The 19,247-nt window shown below is 40.5% G+C and overlaps 1 protein-coding gene across 2 annotated transcripts in view; it reads left to right on the top strand.

Moving 5' to 3' along the window:
• The first annotated feature begins 16,860 nt into the window (after positions 1–16,860).
• The window catches only part of LOC149069204 (tropomyosin-like), a 53,238-nt gene continuing 50,851 nt past the window's right edge, over positions 16,861–19,247 (top strand). The window contains exon 1 of one of the 2 annotated variants that reach the window (XM_089251127.1): positions 16,861–17,398. In XM_089251127.1, the coding sequence (XP_089107253.1) occupies positions 17,285–17,398 (114 nt within the window). In that variant the 5' untranslated portion in view covers positions 16,861–17,284. The remainder of the gene's footprint in view (positions 17,399–19,247) is intronic. The other variant, XM_089251128.1, reaches the window with a different exon arrangement.

Below are 19,247 nucleotides of genomic sequence, written 5' to 3'. Positions count from 1 at the left end.
GGGGGGGGGGGGGGCTTGTCTCCTCCAACGATCAAAAATTTATTTTTTTAATGCAAAAAAAAATTTTTTAATTGAAATTTCGGAAGAAAATACCTTTATACCTTTATGTGTTATTATAATCAGTTTCTGTTAATTTCAATGTTATTTGAAGGCTATGAACTCAAAAAATTTATCTTTAATAAATTTATTGCGACCCACCCTCTAGCCATATAATGATAAATCGCATAAACGCCCATGGACCAAACATTGCCCTGGGGGTTATCTGATGTGGCCTGCCCTCCTCGAACCTAATTTTATGAAAATGAACTGAACGGCCCATTACAGATCGCTTAAGTGTCCCATCAAGGGCGTATCGGGGGTGGGGGGGACTTGGGGGTCTGGTCCCCCCCCCCCGAAATGTGAGAAAATGACCGAAAAAAGGGAAAAAGATGACCAAATCCATTTTTCTGTCACTTTGGTCCCCCCCCCCCCCGAACGAAATTTCTGGCTACGCCCCTGTGTCCCATGGTACAATTCCAGAACATGTAAGCGGCCCGTGGCACATTTTCAGATCACTTAAATGACCCGGGACACAGTTCCAGAACACTCAAGCGATCCGTGACACATTTAGAGATCCCATGTGACGTAGTTTTAGAGCACTTAAGTGGCCCCCAGTGCGGTTCTACATCACTCAAGTTACACGCAGCACATGCTCAGATTATTTAAGTGATCCGCGGCGTATAATTACAGATCACTTGAGTGATGTGTGGTTCCAGAGCACTTAAGCGGCCCGGACACATTTCCAGATCACTTGGATCCGCGAAAAATTTAGACATCATTAAAGTGGTTCTGTAAGGCACTTATCAATGGGGGGGGGGGGGGAATGTTACCTCAAAAGCCCACAAACCATCGAAAGGTTTTTCTCGCTTTCGGCTCACCGAGTAAGATGCCATTAAGAATATTTCATATTTTCAAAAAAGGGGGGGGGGGGTTGATGACGTAAGCATTATCCAAACAACCCCCCCCCCCTTGTCATCACAAGTCAGCAAATCAGAACCCCCCCCCCCCCCCCATCGATGATGACGTAATACTTGAACGATTGCTACCGCAGGGAGTCCCACGTCGAGGAGTTGGCGCACCAACCTCTCGGTGAGTATAAAAAAAAGTCTGCCGTGTTCGGAATCGGCAATAAATTGTTGATTCTGATCTCTCTAATTACTCATCGCGTGCAGAAAATGACCGTGGTGCGACAAAAATGATCAATTACTTTAAGAATATAAGATAATTTACAATGTATTGTTGTGCACAAACTCCGGCCCATGAGCCAAATTTGTTGATTCGAGAATTTTATCTGGCTCCACAAAAGAATTAAAAACATATCTTTAACTATTAAAATGTGAGGTTAAAGTGCAATACATACGTTTTCACAAATATGTGAAATCTGAGTATTAATCCAAGTTCGTGCGCGTTCCCGGTCCATAAATTATTTCTCCCGTTTTTTTGCCGGTCCATGAGTTTTTCTGCCATTAATTTTTTTCCCGCTTTTTTGCAAATTATTTCTATTTGTTGTATTTATTTTTTGTTCCGGTTTGCTAATTAATTCACCAATTTTCGCTGGTCCGTGAAATTTTTCAATCACTTTCACCGGCCCATAGTCGTAAAATGATTGAACAACATTTGTCAATTTGGCTTTTGATTTTAGCCAATATTGCTTCCACGGGCCGTGTATAAGCTAAATCACACCACTTCGAGGGCCAAATATGAAGGAATGACAGCGATAGAAATGCAGTAAATATACACTATTATGCATTTCGATTGGTGAAAAGGGGAAAAAATACCGTAAATATATGAGAATTAATTGGCAACAAACACACAAAGGGGGGAAAAATGGGAGGAAATAATTTGGATTAGCAAAAATTAAATGGGAGAAATAATTTGTGGGAGGGCAAAAAAGCTTATTTTCAAAAGGGAAAAGTTCCACTTTTGCCAAATTTGCTATAGAAGTAAAAATTTTCTTTTTCACCGAAATGGGTTGCTTTATAAAAGTGGAAAATAGCCCAACGGGGGTGGCATAAAGCAGTGGTTCTCAACCTTTGGAATCCCGCGGCCCGGTTGATTTCTTTTTGCGAGTAGAAGGCCTGGTCATACACATGACTGATGGGAAAATATGAAACGGTGAACCACACACACTCACGGCCCCGGTTTGACTGTTGTCAAGGCCCGGTGGTTGAGAAACACTGACATAAAGGGAATGGTATAAGAATATTTAAATATTATATATGTTTCTTGATCAACATTCAAAGGAGTTGTCAAATTTTGTAAATGTTTCGTTTTTATTCCGTTTGAAAGAATATTAGCGGAAATGTTACCTTTGAAAAAAATTGGAGCTGGTTTTAAGTCTGAAAAATTGGAAATTCCTATGCCACCCGTTGATTCCAGAAGGTTTCACCTCGCCAAGTAACAACATTAAAAACACGATCATTCTGCAGTGGACACTCCCGTTAGCGGACGCCACTAATAAGGGACACTTTTTTTTAATTACATCGACGGGACTCGATGCATTTTACTGTCCATTAACGGACACTCCTCGTTAGCGGACAAAATTTTCGGTCACATGGGTGTCCGTTATCAAGAGGTTCTAGTGTAGAATGTGACTGAAAATGTTCCGTTTTAAAAAAAAAATCCCGTAACGCCAGTAGGCCAACCGCTTTGTTACGTTCCCTTTTGTAACAAAAATACCGAAGTGTATGAACGAGGCGTATACGTTCGCCGCCTTTTGGTAGAAACAACCTACCAAAAACATTGCAGTTCCGACCCGTTTGAATGAACCCTGTTGCATAATCCGACAGAGGTCATCCCAAAGATTCAGAAACCATCGAGAAGTGCATTTCGAAAAGTCCATTCACCGTATAAACGGGATCCCGGGAGAGAGAAACCCTAATCCGGATACCCTGTAGTCCTAGATTCGTACATGCACTTGTTGATCGTTTTAAGAACTCTTTCTTTCAATTTTTTTGTCTTATTCGAGTGCTTAAAACTCACTCTCTCGAAAAAGGAAAGGCTTAAGACCAAACATGGACAAAAATCGAGTTGATTCTTCGCTCGAAGCGAAAATGGCGAAAGGAAAAACACTTAATCACAGCCAAACAAGAACTTTCTGATGACAGGAAAAAAAAAAAGAAGAGGTGCATCGACTCTCTCTCTCCGTTTCCATCAACTCGTGGTTTTGTTTTCTTAAAGATTATACATAGAAAGAGAGAAAGACTCTCTCTTGAAGTCTTCTCCATAAAAAGAGAGAGGGAGACATTGTTACGTGATGACTCTGGCCACTGTGTTGCTGTTATTACATGTGTGTTCAGCCTGTAAGTACTAAAGGATTTCAATGTTTGCTTGCGGTATCAAGAAAGAAAAGTTTTTTCTTTTCTTATAAAGTACATACACCCTTTAGGTTCAGACATCTTGGCGGATGACGTCACTAGACACTCGAGAGGCGGCGGCGGTGAATTCCATCCCTTGACACGCGAGTCGATGGTGGTCATGTGTCAGATGTGTTGTGACTGCTCTAGATTCACTTCTTTTGTGTTTGTATTGTGTTGCATAATAACGTTTATCGTGTGATTGGTCTGGATTCGATTTCCAGATTCTGTGGACTTTTGTTTGAGGAAGAACCAAACTGTGGCACGTTTCCTTTGGTCACGATTTTTTCTACTCATTTCTTAAAATTAGATGCTATTGACAGGATAATAAGCACGATTCTAACGTTAGTTAGTACGTAATCATGAGCTTGAAATGCATTTTTGTCTATCAAAGGCAAGTAATTGGGCTTTCAAATTTGTTACCGGCGGAAGACAATAGTTACTTACGTTTTAGATATATGGCAGCCATGCATTTCTAAGAAATGTCCCCCATTTGTCCCGGAAATACACTACTACTTAGCCGTATATGCCGGAATGTGTGTTCTGAGTAGCCTATATCTGTGTAGCCCTAACGTATTTATATTTTCAGAGTTGTGCTTCCATCTCAGGTTGTGGTGCTGCCATCTATATTACATATTTTAAAGTGAAGATGGCAAATGCTGGAATTTTCGTGCTTGTAAGTTTCAGGTCTGCCTGCTTTCTGCGGAGAGATTATTTCAAATGGGTGACCGGCTCGCATTCGTGTCTCGAAGTTGGAAAACCGCAGGAAAATCAATTTCAGCCAACCACCGCAGTGTTGTCAACGATATTCGAACTTGGATCCACGCGATGAGAGTCTAGCACATAGTTTCCCAACCTTTTTGGTTCCATCGCCCCCTTCTTCAGAAATGTTTTTGTCTTATCGCCCCCCCCCCCCCAACGCAATCTAATCCATAGGATACTACACTACTCAAAACAATTAGGGGAGCAAGCAAAAAAGTGAAGAAAACCGTGCGAGACAGCCATGGATAGTACACGCGTATCAATGCGCAATACAGAAAAAAGACGTAAAAAAATTTGGAATTAAGCTTTAATTCTTTGAAAATATGGAAAAACCATGAAAAGATGATTCAGGGCAACAATTTGGTTACATGTAAACGATAAAAAAAAGTACTGTTTAGACATGATGCATGAGTTTTAATAGGGCGCGTGGTCTCCTCGAACAGCTAAGACTGCTGCACACCTGTTTGCCATAGATGCGATGAGGTTATCGATCAGACTTTGGGGAATACTGTTCCACTCCGCGCGCGGTGGGTGGATAAAGCACTAGAACAGGTGAACTAGCAAACCGGTGAAGTTGTTTTACCTCAGTCACGCTAGCTCTGAAGCTTTACGAACGTTTCGGACACAGAAGAATGGAAGAAAGGTTCGCGGTCAGGATTATGTAATTTGCTTTCGTGCATCACCCTCTGCTGGCAAAAATTTGAACTTTTTTTAGTACCAAAAAAAGTCCTTCCTTTCGTGGGAAAAACTTTTTCCGCATATCGCATGCAAATTTTTCGATTCCTTCAATTTTTATGTGAATTTTTAAAATATTTACTGATTTGTGGGATACCCTGTATGATACAGCATACCCTGTATATTGGTATGCTGTAATCTGTATTTCATGTTGGAAGCTCAACCCATTGCCCACGGGCTAAATGTGCCCTCGTAGTCATTTGATGTGCTCCGTGATCTCAAACCTAATTATGTAAAGATGAAATAAGCGACACATTTACAGATCACTCAAGTGATCCGCAGTGCAGTTCCACATCAGTTAAGTGTTCCACAGCGCAGTTGCGGATCAGCAGAACTTGGGCACGTTTACAGATCACTTAACTGACCCGCGGCACATTTGAAGATCACTCAAGTGATGATGCGGGGCACATTTACTTGAATGATCCCGGTGCAGTTCCACATTACTTAAGCGGTATGCGGCAGATTCCCAGATCACTTAAGTGACCCACAGCACATTACAAGTAATTTAAATGATGTGGAACAGCTCCTTAGGGTAACTTAAGTGACCAGCGGCACACTCTCACTGCAATTGAGTGGCCCGCGGCACATTCTCACAACAATTAATTCGTCCGTGATGTATTTTCAAATCACTCAAGGGATACGCGGCACATTTACAGATCACTAAAGTGGACCGCGACACTTTTCTAACCACTGAAGTGTGGCCCGCACTCTCCGAAATGTTATGCAAATTTGTACTAGTATGATAATTGAATGTATTTTTTTAGAAATTAATTCTGTTACTTGCTATGATGACAATGATAGTGATACAATTGCAATAGCATATGCAGTGGCGTATTTACGGGTAAGGCTTAGTGGGCTGAGGAATGAGTAAGGCCGAGAAAATGAGCAGAATGAGGGAAGGTCGGTGAAAAAGTTTTGTATATAACCTTCAATAAGTCCGCCTCTGTCCAGTGCCGTCTTAACGCATGGGCCCACCCGGGCACGGCCCGGGGGTCTCAGGAGAAGAGGGTCCTCACAAAAATGAGAGATCCGGTTGAAATTTTCTAGAATTTACAAGGTAGGGCCTCAGAAAAACCACTTGGCTTGGGGGGCCCATGAAGCTCTTAAGACGACCCTGCCTCTGTCCAAACAGCAGGGGGACTAAGTTATTGAGTGACCTGGGGAGTTTCCAAGCACGTGAGTGAGCAAAAAAGTGACTTGGAGCGTGAGAAAGCACGTGAATGACCAAACGAGTGACCTACGGAGAGAGAAGAACCAGGTCAGTGAGTTACAAAAACAGTGTGCAAGCATGTGAGCGATCAAAACAGTGTGCAAGCGTGTGAGTGATCAAAACAGTGTGCAAGCATGTGAGTGATCAAAACAGTGTGCAAGCATGTGAGTGATCAAAACAGCGTGTAAGCATGTGAGTGATCAATCAAAACAGTGTGCGAGGAGGGTGGCGAAATTTGTGTAACCAAACGGTGTTCATGCATCTGCTGAGTAACTGAAACAGTGTACAGACATTTGATTGACTGAAAGAGTGAGTTTCGAGACACAGGTGCTGCACTTGCAGGAGTGGGGGAGGGTGGGGGGCAAGTTGGTTATAGCCCGAGATGGCTAATTCGAGGAAAAAGTAGTCAAGGAAATTAGACTAGAAGGGCGACAAAATTCGTGTAGCCCCACAGGCAGAAAAACCATAAGTGCGCCTCTGAGTATATGCATACGTATATCTGAGGAAAACATTACCATGATATGTCATCTTCTCTTACTGCAGTTGATGCGCACGAAGGACGCATATTTTAACATCGAATCATAAATCCACGCCACCATCAGATGGAGGATTGTGCGGGGGGGGGGGGGGGGAGGGCGTATGTAACGGATACTCGAAAAGCCAACAAAAATTCTTTCGCGATGATCATCGACACGACACGCAAGAATGTTGTGACGCATCATCTCATCACGGATGAATAAAAAATCACGAGTAACAACAAACAACACGACAAGCTCTATTTTCTTTTGGCCAACGTTTTCAAGTTCAGTTTTCTGCTCATGTAAAATATTATAAAAATATTATGAGAGAGATTTTTTAATGAACGCAAATATTTAGGATGAATATGGCCAGAGGTGGACTTATTGTTTTGCCGTCGTTGTCTCATTTCATTGCAATTTTCTTGATCAGTCATTCCTCGAATTCGCCGCCACCCCGGGATACAGTCGTCTTCTCTTCCGCCCACCCGCCCGTCCCCAAGTCACTCTTTTGGTCACTTAGAGTCAGGGACGGGCTTAAGTGTTTTGCGGCCCAGAGCGAAAACAGCTTTGCAGCCCTCCGAAATAATTTTTTCCGATCCTTAAGTGGGTGCTGAAATGGTCGCAGACCCCCAGTGTTATTCAGTGCCTATGATAGAGACTGCTGAAAATGTGGGTGCCATGTCTATAATAACTGTACACAGTGCGCGACGCAATGGAAGGGCTGTGAGGGCTAGACAACGGGTTGTTTACCCGAAGTTACAACTAAATACTCTTTCAGCTGTGGCAAGCATGCATTTTGCCCCCCCCCCCACCCCGTGTAGTTCTAAATGCAGTACGTCGTTAGGGTGCTCTTTTTTGTCTAGCGCCCGGGGCTCCAAACCCACGTGCACTCGGCTTGGGCAGAGCCTGTTTCCACACATGGGAAAATGGGACACTTGCCCACAGATTTTCAGGCCACCGAAATTGGCTGAATTTTGCATTGTAGGCATGGATCCCTCCCTACGTCTCTGCCTCAAAAGAACCTATGTATAAGGATGCCCCCCCCCCCCAAAAAAAAAATTAATATTTGCCCAGGGCCATAATATTTGCCACTTATGAGAAACAGGTTCTGGGTTTGAGAGGGGGTTGTCAAAATCCTAGACCTCGAGGGTCCCTTGTCTTGGACAGAATTGTAAGCTATTGCTTTGTTAAGAAGTCACTCCATGTAATCAAAGTATTTTTCTCTATCAAACTACTTTGCTCTATGTAATCAAAGTGTTTTCAATTCATTCTACGGCCCCTAAAATTTAGCGGCCCGGTGCGACTGCATCCTTCGCACCTGCCTAAGTCCGGTCCTGCTTAGAGTTATTATATTGTTATCATTATTATATTCAGAGAGTTTAATTACGTAATTGATGTTTCCGTAATTAATTTTTTTGGGACTCCATACAGCATGAAATTAAAACAGGATTAGCGTCACTATTTTTCATTTTATGTAGTATCTGTAATTGAATCTTTCTGGTACTTTGGTCTCCTTGCATTTCTTGCTTTCGGTGTATTCCCACATTGTACGTATATAGATCTATCTTCTCCCTTGACGAGTGTGTTTCCAGATCCCAACATTAAAAATAGCGTGACGAGACAAAGAGTTGTTAACCCTTCTTCTTGTCGAAGATTCTGATGAAGAGGCTCGTCTTGCTTCACAGCAAAAAGATCTTTTTATCTCTTCTTTATTATTACTATAGGTAGATAGATGGGGAGAGAGAGAGCTGTACACCATTTTGCTGTCGTTCAGCATCGTTTGATTCGAATCCTGTGTGTGGGACGTTGAATAACAAGTTTTTTTTTGCTTTCTTCGTTTCCAAAATCCCAACAAAAATGATCTTTTCTATGGTATTAATGGATGCATATGGGACCTTCCCAATAGTAGTAACATGGTAATGGTGATTGTGGTCAATGCTTCTAAATCTATGCGTACCATTTATAGGAATGGTTATAGCTCGGAAAAGTTGGGAAGTGAACTAGGTAAGAGAGGAAAAAAAAAAGAATAGGACAAGAAACACGCGTGCGATTTGAATGCGCATTATTTTCAATGATGAGCTATTACGCGGATCAGGAAGGGGGGGGGGGGGGGTCCGCAGGCAGACTTGATAATTAACTTATAACTGAATGAAAAATGGTTCAACTGTGTTATAAAATTAATATTAGTGATGAGATATCCATATGGGTTCAAATGAAAATTCGATATTCATACATTGAACATTGAAGGACCGGACACACCCCGCTTCCCATCTCAGAGGGATATCGAAGCTTTTCCGGGGGATGGGTGTATCCGGAAATTTATTAATTTATGTGAAAATAACAATGATATACATATATACAATAAATAATCTGGAATAAATAATCGTACAAATTGTGATCATATAGCATCATCCACAGATAATCAGTCAGTAATCGTAATAGTCCTTATATAAATAATCAAAGAATAATTTTTGTCTTGTATGTGATAGCATCTGGAAGTGAGTTTATCCAATCTAGAATATAACAATCTCGGCAATCAAGCTGTAATAAGATATAAATTGACGTCTATATGGCCGGCATCTCCATTTCATTCACACCCGCCGGAAAAGGATGAAACAGTTGACACTTGTCTTCTTGGGCGTAAATTGTATCGATTATTAGATGTCGATGAAACAACCGATGCATGTCTTCTTGGCCGTAAATTATACTTTTTAATTCAATATTCATACAAGGAAGATGCAGGAAATTGCGATTCTAAGTACGGGATATCACTAATTGTAGTAAAAAAAATGCATTTACGACAAATGTGCGAATTACTGCTAAAATGGGTGGGGCTAATAGATGGTTGATACAAATCGCAGTAACGAAAAATATATTTGACGAAAAAAAACCATTCAAATGACCGGGTGACCATATTTCTTTGAGGAAAAAATAAGGGGCAATGGTATCTTAAATAAATATATATATGGTGAAACACGGTACGTCACCAATTGTCATTAGAAACGTTGACATAAGTCGGCAAAATCCCTAATTTCACTTGAAATCACTAAAAAATTGTAGGGGAAAAACACGCTGAAACCTGACAAATATATCAGATGAATATTTGTATATTTTGCCATAAAATTATCATAGTAAGTTATGAATAAGCTGTTTATTTACGATTTTTGAAAAATTACAAATTCAAATAAGCATCGATGGAAAAACGGGACAAATGTATAAAAAAAAAAAATCAAAACTGAAAATAAAGTAATGTCCCTTCAGCTCTAAATAAGCCCCCTGCCTATGTCTCCAATCAGGGGGCCGGTCCTAGAAATTTCTCCACCTGAAGCGAATAATATTTCGCCGTCCTTAAGATACAACAATCTGAAAAAAGAGTCTTCCCTTTCTTGACCTCTATTACCATATTACAGTAGTTTCCAGAGTGTATGTCGCGATCTTGGGGGACGGGTTTGGCGTAATTATTTAGTTCAGGGTGGCCAACTCTTTTTTTTTCCCAGCTGTGCCGCAACTTAATCTATTTTCGATGCACGCGCTACTCTTCAGATTTTTACATGTAGACTATACGTCCCGTTTTTACGAAATAGTTCATTTCCCCCCTCAATATAATTTGACTGTCCCCCTTTTTTTCGTAAAAATGCTCAAATGTCACTTTTTTTTAATGAGAAATGTTTTCTTAATTTTTTGAATAATGAAAAATTGTTATGCGAATCGTGTATGCGTATCGATTGAATGTTAATTCTACACGCATCTGTTCAAGCATAGAAGGTGGAATGTTGGGGGCTCAGGGTGCTTGTGCCCCCCCCCCCCCCTTTCACGACCAACAATGCATGGATACACAATAGAATGCAGTAACCCAGACAACACTCTTCGCGTCCCGTTTCTCTGATTGGGTGTTTCTAAGTTAAAAAAAAAAATGCACATTGAATAAAAATGTATATCTTGAATAAATGTCAAAGCATATCAAATATAGGTTTGGTAGCGTAAACAAGACCATCATTCATAAAAAACAATCCTTAAAAATTTGAAGGCATTCCGACTGAAAAATGTATTACCGACATTTTTGACGATACCTTGGGCTGTCATATTGGAAAAAGTTAATAAGTCAAATATCGAAATAGGTGAAAACAGTGTAGAATATTGTTTTTGAAGCATCGCGAAGACCCCAGCAGAAGTATGACACAAAACACTGAAGGTTTCCCATAGCACCTTATTTCCAAGAAAAGGAGTCTGTCAGACAATTCTAATGAAACACCCTTTAGAACAGATATCATCATCTTCACAACCATTTTCAATCCATTGCTGGATGAAGGTCTCCTCTGAATTTTTCCATTTTAGCCATCCAGTTGACTCCAGCCACTTTTCTGATCTCATCGATCCATCTTGCGTGGGAACCCCCCTTCTCAGACGTTTGACACCACGGGGGTACCAACCCAGAATATTTGTGGTCCATCTTTTGTCCTGTCTTCTTGCAATGTGCCTAGCCCATTTCCATTTTAATTCTTTTCATATCATATACCTTTTTGTGGCTTCTTATCCAAGTGATTCTTGTGATGCCTGGTATACATCTTTACATGCTCCTTTGTGTTGTCTGTAGCCTTCGTATCGTCTTGCTTGTGAGTGTCTATGTCTCAGCTCCACAAGTTAGTGCTGGGAGCACACACTGGTTAAACACTTTTCAGGCACAATGGCATGTGGCTCTTCAGAATTACACAGTTTTTGCCAAAAGTGCTCCATCCTATCTTGATTCTTCTGTTTATTTCATTAATGATTTTATTGTCCATGGTATAATTTCTTGTCCCAGGTATACATAGCTTTCTACTTCTTCTATCTCTGTGCTGTTGAGCAAGATCGTCTTCTTCAACGCAAAGGGGTTGAACATAACTTTATTTAGTCTTTTGCAGAGATTCATTTTCAGACCCCTCCTGAATACTTGCCTTCGCCTGTTCTTGCATCATTTCTTCTAGTTCGTCTGGATTACTATTGAATAGATATAAGCATACAGAAATTGGCAGTCAAAACATTTGGGAAACCGAAACACTTTCCTTAAAAATGATTTCGATGCGTAAAATTCTGTGAGAGTGAGAACACCGTCATAACAAATTTTTGTTACAAAAACTGCCGACCCTGTAAACACGTCGCCCTAAGTGACCGTCTCGATGTCTCATGCATAGCGCCGGCCTTGTCTCTAACAAAGCTTCTTTGTCCTTGCACCTCATGTGGCGGATAATTCGTCGCAAACAATTCACTGTTAGGAAAATTTTCCGACCAGCAATTCATCTACAAAGTGAGTGGAGGAGCAGTTGAGTGAGCCAGTGAGCAAGGCAGTGAGCGAGTAAACAAGTGAGTGATTTATCAATGAGTCAGGCAGTTGGTGAATGAACAAGTGAGCAAATGAGTGAGTTTGGGAATTACTGACTTAGGAACAGAGTAAGTAAAAGAGTTAGTGATTAGGTAAGTGAGTAAGTAAAGGGGTTAGTGACTAGGTAAGTGAATAAGTGTAGTTATTAGAGACTAGGTAAGTGAGTAAGTGAAGGGGATTAGTGACTAGGTAAGTGAGTAAGTGAAGGAGTTAGTGACTAACATCAAGTAAGTGGATGAATAAGTGAGTGAGCGGAAGAGCAAAAGAGTGACCAAGTGAATGATTAGATAAACAAGTGAGTGAGTAGGTGAGCAAATGAGTGAGTGAGTGAGTAGGTGAGCAAATGAGTGAGCGAGTGATGGATTTGGTGATGACAAAGTCAGGGAACAGATGAAGAGGTGAATGAGTAGGCGAGCAAATGAGCGAGCGAGTGAGGGATTTGGTGATGACAAAGTGAGGGAACAGATGAAGAGGTTAATGAGTAAGAGAGCAAATGAGCGAGCGAGTGAGGGATTTGGTGATGACAAAGTGAGGGAACGGATGAAGAGCTGAATGAGTAGGAGAGCAAATGAGCGAGCGAGTGAGGGCTTTGGTGAGTGATCAAATGAATAAGTAAGTGAGTGAACGGGTGAGCAAATGAGCGAGCAAGTGAGGGATTTAGTTAGTGACCAAGTAAGTGATCAGATGAGTGAGTGAGTAGGTGAGCAGATGAACAAGTGAATGAGTGAGTGAGTGAACTCAAAAAACTGTAGATCTTACAATTATGGTTCTTTCACATTTCCCATGTTACATTTACGCGGAGATTCTTGTTTTTCAGAGTTTAATGCAGTCTTTAGGAGAACACCCGGTATGTAGTACTTCACTGATTGCACGCTAATAACTATAATCCGAGCTCAATCCCATCAAAATTACGATGAACAAACACAAAAGAAACAGAAAGGAGAAAGGCACATTATTTTGCTATGGAAATTTTCTCTTCGTAAAATCTCGTCGCGTCAATGGCGTTTTAACGAGATAAGAAAACGCACGACCGCAAAACATTTTCATCAGGAAATCATGATGCGCTCCCTTCCCTCGAAAAAAAAAAGTACATTAAAAAGCTTTTGTTCCTTTTCCTCAGAAAAACACTCTCATCAAACATCCGCCATCTCTCTCTCTCTCTTTTTTTTCAACACCGGCGAAACAAAAGCCTATTCAATGAAATCAACGAACCAATTCGTTTCTTTGAAATAAATATATCAGGCCGTTTCATTGCTCTTATTTGATGTCTACCTCTTGGATATTACACACAATCTCTTCCTCGTCACTTCTTAGAATTTAAATTCATTTCTAATGAGAAAACAGGGGTGCCCTAAACATCTAACTGGGCGAAGTGGCTCGGTGCGGAGATAGCCAGTTCACGACATACCGTGCACGACCCCAGGCTCTATCGACAAATTGTCAGTTTCAGTCATTGCCTCGGATGAGGAGCCGGGCAGCACCGGATTCTTTTTTATGCCTATACAGGGTGAATAGCAAATGGGGGGTATGGCATTTTACTGGCGAACCGTTGATCCTAGAGGTATATTTCAAATTAGAAAAAGTTTCCAAATTGCATGTGTAGTACTATGTACTGTAGCAGATATGTACTGTAGTAGATATGTACTGTAGTAGATATGTTATTCATGTTGAAAAAGGTTGTATATTTGGTATAACAAAGAAATTAACTTTTTGTATACAATCCCCGTGTGCCCCAAAACCAATTAGAAATTTGTTGCCCGGTCTCTCCTGATGCCAACAACAACAACAAAATTTCTATGTTTCTAAGTGCAATATTCACTGAGACATTCGAATTCGAAAAACGGAGGAAATTTGGGGGGAAAACAACTCGAAATGGGGAAAACCCGCATTTACCGCTGTTTTTTTCCAAAATGGATGATCGAGCACAGTCAGAATTGATTCATAAATCAAAATCCTCCACATGGAACTCAAGCTAAGCAACCACGGGTCTGAAGCACTTTAAAAAAAAAAAAACTATAAATAAGCTTGGGAGCCCAATTAACAATTTCATTTTTTACAGGGTTTTTTATCTCAAAATAACAAAGATTTCAAACACCAAACAGCTTTTTCGACGCTAATATAACCCCCACAGTGGTAGAAAGTCTGCTATAGCGCAGACTACTCGCTGGAACAAAACATGTGGTTGAAAATGGTATCATTGCTATTTTAAGCTTCAACGTTGGACTGCCACTTATATTATTGTACTGTACTCAAAGGACATTTCCTTCCTTTATAACTTTTAATGCTCTCTACAGGATAAACCCTTGTGGTGAAGGGGATATGCCGGAGTCTTATTTTCCCCCCATCCTTTAATATGCCAATGCTTATATATGCCTTATTTTACAGCCTATACATATTTCACAAGTTTATGCATTGAACTTATGCTATTTTATCTAAATAATAGAGGAGAGTCGCTGGAAATGGAGGAAAGTCAGTATTGTGTTCCAATATTAAGCGCTGTCTCTTTCACAGATGCACTGACCTGAGTGTGTGAAACACGTTCTCCATCTGGAATTTCACCCTTCTGAATGCTGATGTCCCGCTTCTAGAGGTTTCTCTTAGTCGGTCGGTGTGAATACTCGACGATAAGGTCGATGATTTCAACAGATAGAAAACAGTCGCAGAGAAAGTCCCCATTCGACTAAATGTCTCCAAACGCATTTCTTCGCGTCTTTTATAAAAGTCTTTATAGGCATATCTTCGAGTCTTATTTGAAAGAGCTTGGAATCCCCATTATTGAAAATTTTGGAAATAGACTTCCGGAACCTTGTATAAAAAAGGCTCTTCGCTACCAAACTGTGGTCCACTTCCCCAAAACACACCAACTCTAGCTATATCGCTATGCTGGAATTTACTGCCATTAACGAGAGTTGGGTTGGAAATGAAGGAGCCATCTATCAGTGGTCGCCTCAAGCTCATCAGGGAATATATCTTGTTATTTATATTATTCTCCCGGTTCGAACCTGGGACTTGAAAATATGTGTAAAAAAAATTAATGTCTTTTATAGTATTTTTAATGAAATTTTCAACTCTAGAGCATAGTTTCTTACCCGGTAAAACTGGTATGAGACTTCAAAATATTTATCGGTGCTACTTTAAAAATGCGGTATCTATGTTGGAGAAATATTAATTTTTGCTTGAATTCCGCGGAATAGTCTCCTAACCATCGGTGTGGATTGAAATGTTGGTACGTCTGGTCTATCGGATCTGTTGAGGCAATTTACTGCCATATTTACTCTCGAAGAGATGAATCGCATCGATGTATTTTTTGTTGGTGACTCCAAGCAAGGAGAATTCCATGGAAGGATGAGGGGAAAAAATTTTGAGCGATATCAAATATCTGCATAATTTTTTAGTGTAGAATCACCATGTGCGTAAATGAGTTTCATCACCAATGCACATTTTTGTAAACACAGGGCCATATGAACGACAAACTATATCTTATTCCGGCGCGATTGCTGAAAATCAATGTGATTTATATATTCTATGCGCATAGATTGGACAAATTCAATTCCAGATTCTATTACATACAAGACAAGATTATCTACACGTACAATTACGGCCTGATTAACTGTGGGCGATGTGGATTACAATTTTCATTCCAGATTTCTTATTGCATATATATGTATTGTATACCCATACTGAGTTGGCCTCTGACCTTGACGCATGAAGGGAGGGTTAATTTTTCAAGGAGTGGAAACGGGGGAAAAGGGGTGGGGGACTAGCTAAAATAGCGCAAAAGACGCCAACGGAAAATACTAACCTGCTCCTTTTGCCTGCGACCTTTTTACCGAAAGAAGATGAATGGAATCGCCCATCGTGACGTTTCATGACGTAGCCAGAGGCCAACTCAACGTGGGTGTACAATATATATATGAAATATAAATTGTTTGTTAGTTTCACATAAATTAATAAATTTCTGGATACACCCAGCGGCACCGCTTCGATATCTCTCTGAGATGGGAAGCGGGGTGTGTCCAGTCCTTCAATATAAACACAACGCTATAATCTTCCGTAAAGAAGTGAAAATAGGAGTGGTTCCGCTGGAGATGTTTTGATGCTTGCCATGAAGAAGATGTTCGCAAAAAATTTTAACTTGTATACTACAACTTTCATTGAAAAAATCCTCTAATGGTAAATATAGAACGGATTTTTTTTTTTCATCATTTCATTCCAACTTTTCTTTTTTGGCTTTCTCATGAATAGTTACGGCTGCAGACAGCTCAGAATAAGAGAACTTCAATTACCTTGCATACCTCCCCCCCATAACCACACGAAATAATCAAATCACACCCGTACATCCTAAAACAATTTAGAACCATTACTCCCCCCCCCCCTTCCCCCGAGTTCTCAGATACCATTTTCGTAGAAGAAATCCAGTGACCAGTCCGAGACCTTCAACGTCCTCCCTCAATATAAAACGAAAAATAAAATATCAAAAACATTCATAAACACCGCGCGAAAAAAGAAAAAGCGCAATCTTCATAGGATATCCAGCCTGTTTACTTTTTTTCACCCACTTTTGTGTAACTTTTGATCCCAATTCCGAAATTTGACCCTGAGTAAAAAGCTTACAAATTGTTCTCAAAAAGCGCGGACGTAGTATTTTATTCGGAGCAACTGCAACAAGTCCTTTTTAGAGCTTTCACAAAACTATTGGTCTTTATATATATATATATTTATTTATTATTTCTTTTTATTATTATTATATTCACAATCAGCGCCAGTTCAGGGACGACGGCGTCATTCCAGAGAGAACGAACCATATATATATTTTAAAAACAAAAAAATTATATATATAAAAAAAAGAAGAAGAGAGATTTTCTTTTGCCCCTTTTTCTCTTCATTCGAACGCGTACGCTTTTCAGGTTCGGATGTATTTGACGGAGTGATTTCATCCTATTTATTTTCTTTCTTTTCCCCTCCTTATTTTTTCTTCTTCTGCCGCGTGTTCCGACCGTCGTCGTCGTCGTCTGCTTTTTTTCCGCTGCTTGTGGAGCGATCTTAAACCACCACCAGCGGCATACGAAAAAATAAAAAAAATTTTCTGCTCATTTCCCACTGGGCAGTGCTGGTGCGAGCTGCTCCGAGTTGTTGTGCGTGTCGGCCCTTCTTTCTTTCGTTTGTGTGTGCGTGTAAATTTTTATCGCTGTTATTAATAACAATTAGGATTATTATAATATTAATTTAGCATTTAAATATTCGGTGCGGCTTTTTTTTTAGTTTTTTTTTTTAAAAGTTATTGTTCAGAGAGAGAGAGAGAGAAATGGAAGCAATCAAGAAAAAAATGCAGGCTCTCAAGTTGGAGAAGGAGAACGCCGTGGACAGGGCTGAGGCTGCTGAACAGGCCGCGAAGGATGCCAATTCCAGAGCCGAGAAAGTGAGTTTTTTATATATATATTTTTTTTCATTAATTTTCACTATTCATTAATTTGTGAAATTAATTAACGTGAGCGGTTCAGTCGCCACCAGAGGCGGATTTATGGTTTTGCAGCCCTAGTGCCCAGGGCCGCAACTGCCCTATGGGGAGGAGTTGTGCGACAGGTGCGACCTCACCTGGCCCAGCATTTACGGTAACAATAATTTCTTTCGTAAATTCTGAATTTTTGTCAATTCTGTAAATCTCTGCATTTTAATCTGGAAAGAAAATAATTTTAAATTTTTTTTTGCATTCTTTTTATTTAGAAAGAAAAAAAATTCTGGAAATATTTCTTTCATGAATTGTGAATTTCCAGTATGTCTGAAATAGCTTTTTTAAAATGAATTCTAAATTTTCATCAATTCTACAATTCTGAAATCCATCAGTCTACCAATTTTCATCAATTCTACAATTCTGAAATCAATCAGTCTACCAATTTCCATCAATTCTAGAATTATTTCGTTCATTTATTCCAATTTTTCATAGGTTCTGGCAATATTTCTTCCTTTTATTCTGAAACTATTTCTTCCTATTATTCTGAAATCATTTCTTCCTTTTATTCTGAAATCATTTCTTCCTTTTATTCTGAAATCATTTCTTCCTTTTATTCTGAAATCATTTCTTCCTTTCATTCTGAAATTATTTCTTCCTTTTATTCTGAAATTATTTCTCCTTTGCATTCTGATATAATTTCTATTATTTATTCCGAATTTTCATGAGTGCTGAAATTATTTCTTGCATTTCTTCTGAATTTTCACGATTTTTATTTTCTAAATATTTTTGGATTTCTCGCTTTCACAGAAGAAAAAAAAATTCTGGGGGGGGGGGGGGGCAATGCTATTATTTTCGCACCGCGCCCCGCATCTGGTAAGAGCGACCCTGCCAACTGGGAGGGGGGGGGGTGAGGTGGATCTGGTGCCCCGAGTTTTGGGGGTGCCGAATTCACCCTTTCTATAAAGCTCCTCCTACATTACACGACGGCGTCAAAACGTGCACTTGCCCCGCCAGACAAGCTACCTAGTAGCGGCCCTGCTTCTGCTATTCTAGTCTTGACCACTCAAATTTGCCGCCTGGCAGTCGAGTGGTTAGGGAACTAGCTTCTCACTGTGCAGGTCTGGGTTCGAATCCCGGTTCGGGCATGGATGTCTACTAACACTAACAAATTCCCTGGACGGATCATGCTGATCCCTTGGGAATACGTGAAGACCACGTTATATTATATAGTGCCAGAGCCCGAGAATCTCTCCTCGCCCCTGTAAATACACCTCTATATTCATGTCACTCTTTTGGTCACTCACTTGCTTTCTACTTTCAAGATTATTCTTTCGGTCATTCGCATTCTTGCACAAGTTCTAGGTCACTCTTTTGGTCGCTCACGGACATAAACAGCGACATACCTCAAAGGTGCTGGGGGGGGGGGTCATGATGATGCCAATTCATATAATATACATATGCCGGCTCCTTCATTGACGCTGAGAAAAGGAGGGGTTTTGCATTGCCTCCATGCCCCCCTCCTCCCTGCATCTCCGCCCATGCTCACTGACCTGGTCCCTCGCTTTATATTCACTCTTTTGGTCACTTGATAATTGCTTATGGTTTTCCCGCCCTTCTGCCATTCTTTCTTGACCTCTAGGGCCACAGCTCGCTCCGCCAGAGCCATGAATAAATGGGAGCAGGCAGATCTGGTGCCCCGGGCGCTGGACCAGAAGGGACGCCGAATTTACCCTTCAACTGCTTCTTTATTTCACGAGTGCTCCAAAATGTGTACTTGACCCGGCTGACAATATATCTAGTTGCGGCCCCGTGCTTA

This window comes from Pholcus phalangioides, unplaced genomic scaffold, assembly GCF_987345545.1.
Source record: "Pholcus phalangioides strain wild (caught in Gottingen) unplaced genomic scaffold, Ppha-v1.0 ptg000024l_1, whole genome shotgun sequence".
Classification (NCBI taxonomy): Eukaryota; Metazoa; Arthropoda; class Arachnida; order Araneae; family Pholcidae; genus Pholcus; species Pholcus phalangioides.
Note: the sequence above shows the minus strand (reverse complement) of the source record. Positions and strands in the feature narration are given on the sequence as shown.